Source organism: Protobothrops mucrosquamatus, unplaced genomic scaffold (genome assembly GCF_001527695.2).
Source record: "Protobothrops mucrosquamatus isolate PMUCROS unplaced genomic scaffold, P.Mucros_1.0 scaffold3011, whole genome shotgun sequence".
Classification (NCBI taxonomy): Eukaryota; Metazoa; Chordata; class Lepidosauria; order Squamata; family Viperidae; genus Protobothrops; species Protobothrops mucrosquamatus.
The window spans coordinates 55962-59453 of record NW_015389027.1 but is presented as its reverse complement, the minus strand read 5'-3'; the positions used below and the strand labels follow the sequence as shown (position 1 = coordinate 59453).

Here is a 3492-nt window from a genome sequence, read left to right as displayed (position 1 = left end):
GCCGATATTCCAGGCCGCTAGGCCCCAGGTCGCCCGGCCGCCGATCTTCTCGGCCGTTAAGGCCCGAGCCGTCCGGCCGCCGATTTTCCCGGCCATTAGGCCCCGAGTCGACCGGCCGTCGATTTCTCGGCCGCCGATTTCCCGGCCGCTAGGCCCCAAGTCGCCAGGCCTCTCCGCTCGGCTGCTCCGCCACTCCGCTCGCGGCCGCCAATTTCCCGGCCGCTAGGCCCCAAGACACCAGGCCTCTCCGCTCGGCTTCTCCGCCCCTCCGCTCGCGGCCCTGCCCGGATGGTCTCGGCGGTCTCCGCGGGGTGCAGCGGGCCTTCTTCGCTCGCCGACCCTCTTCTCCTACCGAGACTCCAGCCGGCGAGCACCCCCGGACCTTCGAGGGCTCCCCATCTCCGCCGAGAACCCCCGCGGAGACTACGGAGCCGAAAATAGCAGGTCCGCCATCACGCACAATGGCAAAAAAATAATTGTTTTTATTGTACAACTGCTTAGAGTCACAGTTCTGAGATATGTGGTTATATAAATTGGATAAATAAATTTGATTAAATCTAGGATATATAGACATGTATGGGCCCATCTTATCATTTGTACAATAAAAATAAATTTCCAAAAACTAGGAGGAATTTATTTCCTGAAATCCTTCTTTCACTATACTTAGTTCCCATGTGAAAGTCTGTTCAGCACTAATCTAAGACATTCCTTATCTCCTAAAGAATTTTTATTTTTTATTTAATATTTCACATTACATTTGGGTTCATTCCTTTTATTAGTTTTACATGTCTAATATTTTAAAATTTATTCTTTATGCTATTATCTTACTTAGTAAAATAAAAAATAAAATAGTAAATATTATTTTCACTGTTTATTGTTTTTGTTCTTTTAAACAACTTTGTATTTTTTTTATAATATTCCAGATGAAAGATTTTGTGCATACTGTATATCTATATATCTACCATGTTAATATTTCTTCAAATTAAGATTTCATAATTAATTTTTAAATTGTGGATAATAGTTTCATTTCCTTTTAGATTATACGTTCTGTGGAATTTAAATATTATGACTATGGTTATAAGAACAGGGAAGTATACAACATGGTAAGAAGAAGTATGATTTTAAAAAAAAAATTGTAACGAAATATTGTTGACTTTCTATATTTTATCCAACAGCTGTGATACTTCCAAACTAAAAATACACAATTAGTTGAAAACATGAGTTATGCAAGTTTACATATGTAAACATGTAGATAAAGATCTTTGTATCCTTCTATATTTTATATGGGGGAGGGGTTGCTATCCATCTTTCTGAAAACATAATCTTCTCCTGAGTCTCATAGAGAGGAGGTTTCAAGTAGGCAGAGTCCAACTTCTCAGTTTGATCTTACAGTTTCTCTGAGAAGCTGCCTCAGACCCGAGATTTGCTCTTCATTTTTGTCTCAAAACTAGTGAAAACTTTGTTCTTCTGTTTCTTCCTCTCTTGAACTCAAATGAGCTATAGAGTGTTCAAGTGATAGAGACCTAAAATGGTAATGATGGATGCTTCATAATTGAAAGATGAAAGGAAAACTATAGCAAAAGCAACCTCTGGACAAAAAAATGTGGTGGTAGCTGACTTTCTATCCACCACTGGGCCCTCCTGACTACTTCTCCTTCGCTATAATGCAGGAAGGGAAGTAAATAGGCCTTACCAAAAAAACAGAAGTACTAGTCATTTAACTGAATAACAGAAAAACAGAGTTGGAAGGGACCTTGGAGGTTTTCTAGTCCAATCCCTGCTCAAGCAGGAAATCCTATACTAATGGAGACAAATGGTTGTTCAATCTCTTCTGAAAATCCTCTAGTTATGGAGCACTCACAATTTCTGGAGGCAAGCCATTCCATTAGTTTATTGTTCTAACTGTCAGGAAATTTCTCCTTAGTTCTAGGTTGCTTCTCTCCTTGATTAGTTTCCATCCAATGCTTCTTGTCCTGCCTTCAGGTGATTTGGAGAATAGGTTGATCCCCTCCTCTTTGTGGCAGTTCCTTAGAGATTGGAACACTGCTATTTCCAGAGCAGGACTATATAATCCCTGTTTGAATGGCAACTCAAGTTTCTTAAAGGGTTTAAAGGAGAGATAGCCTACAGAAGAGAAAGGGTTGGTAAAAAATAATGTACCTGTGTTGTGTCCTGAGCCTGCAAAAGCAGGCTCGGGACGTTGCTAGAGTCCCGGGCATTTGCAAAAGCTGCCTGGGACCAGACTGAGTGGCGCCGGCCTTGTGCGCATGCGCAAGGCGGGAAAAGGCTGCCTTATGATTGGTTGGATTTGCCCGGGGATCAGAAGGTATAAATAGAGGCCTGCGTGCCTCTGCTCGGGTTGTTCGTAGAATGGAAGCAGAGAATAAAGACTTGTTAGAAATGCTTCGTCTCAAGCGCCATTATTCTCCGGACTTAACACTGGCGACGAAGGTGGGATTCAGTCTATACAGCTAGGAAAGCTTGAAGACTCACCCAAAGAAGTCCAGAAGAGGAAAACGGCGTGGAAGTCAGCGTTATCCTGCCAGTACGAAATCGCTGGAGGGTGCGTGCGGCTGAAGAAGACCCTGATCCTCGATCATGGTGAAAGTTGGGCGTTTAGCGGAATTCGACATCTCTCACCCCGAGAGGTGGGAATCTTATGTTGCAAGAGTCGAGACGTACTTCCGCATAAACCAGATACGGGAGGAAGGCTTAAAGGCTGCCACGTTGTTGTGCGTTTGTGGGCAAGACGCCTTTGAGATCGCCGAGAGCCTAATCGCCCCGGACTCGCTGGAAACGGTATCATACGCCGATCTGAAGAAAGTTTTAAAGGAACATTTCCAGCCCAAGCAATCTGTCATGGCTTGGAGGCACACATTTCAACAGAGAGATCAGCGAGCTGGGGAATCAGCAAAAGATTACATTGCGGCCTTGAGAAGAGCAGCTAAACCGTGCGATTTCAGGGACTTAGAGGAAAGACTGCGTGATCGCTTTGTGTGCGAACTGAGGAACACAGAGTTACAACAGAGGCTGTTCACCAGGGAAGAGGTCTCTTTCCAAGATGCTCTGCGAGAGGTTTCGGCTGAAGAAGCTGCAGGTGGGGCGGTCAAGAACATGCGGCCTAAACGAAGCGCTCCAGAGACCGCCACTATTCACAAGGAAGACGTGCGTGAGGATTCGGAAGAAGATCCTGAAGAAGAGGTGGACAAGCTTTACCAAACAGCTGGGAGGAGGTCCAAAGATCATCAGGACAAGGGCCCAGCTGAGCTTCGTTGCCTCAGATGCGGTGGACACCACAAGCGAGCGGAATGTCGGTTCCGTTCCGCCATTTGCCGAGCGTGCGGAAAGAAAGGCCACATCGCTGCGGTCTGCCTGGGTCGACAGAAGGTACAACCGAAGGAAGAATTGAATCTGAAAGGTACCAGGGTGCCCAGTCAAAACAGGGTGGGGTTCTGTGCAACACGCCGGAACATTTTAAGAATAGGCACACAC

At 45.3% G+C, this 3492-nt stretch overlaps 1 protein-coding gene across 1 annotated transcript in view; it reads left to right on the top strand.

Annotated features, from left to right (window-relative positions):
- LOC107296871 (lysosomal acid lipase/cholesteryl ester hydrolase-like) overlaps positions 1-3492 on the top strand; it is a 48472-nt gene that overhangs the window by 34082 nt on the left and 10898 nt on the right. Inside the window, exon 8 of the mRNA XM_029286162.1 lies at positions 1038-1103. Within this exon, the coding sequence (XP_029141995.1) occupies positions 1038-1103 (66 nt within the window). The remainder of the gene's footprint in view (positions 1-1037; positions 1104-3492) is intronic.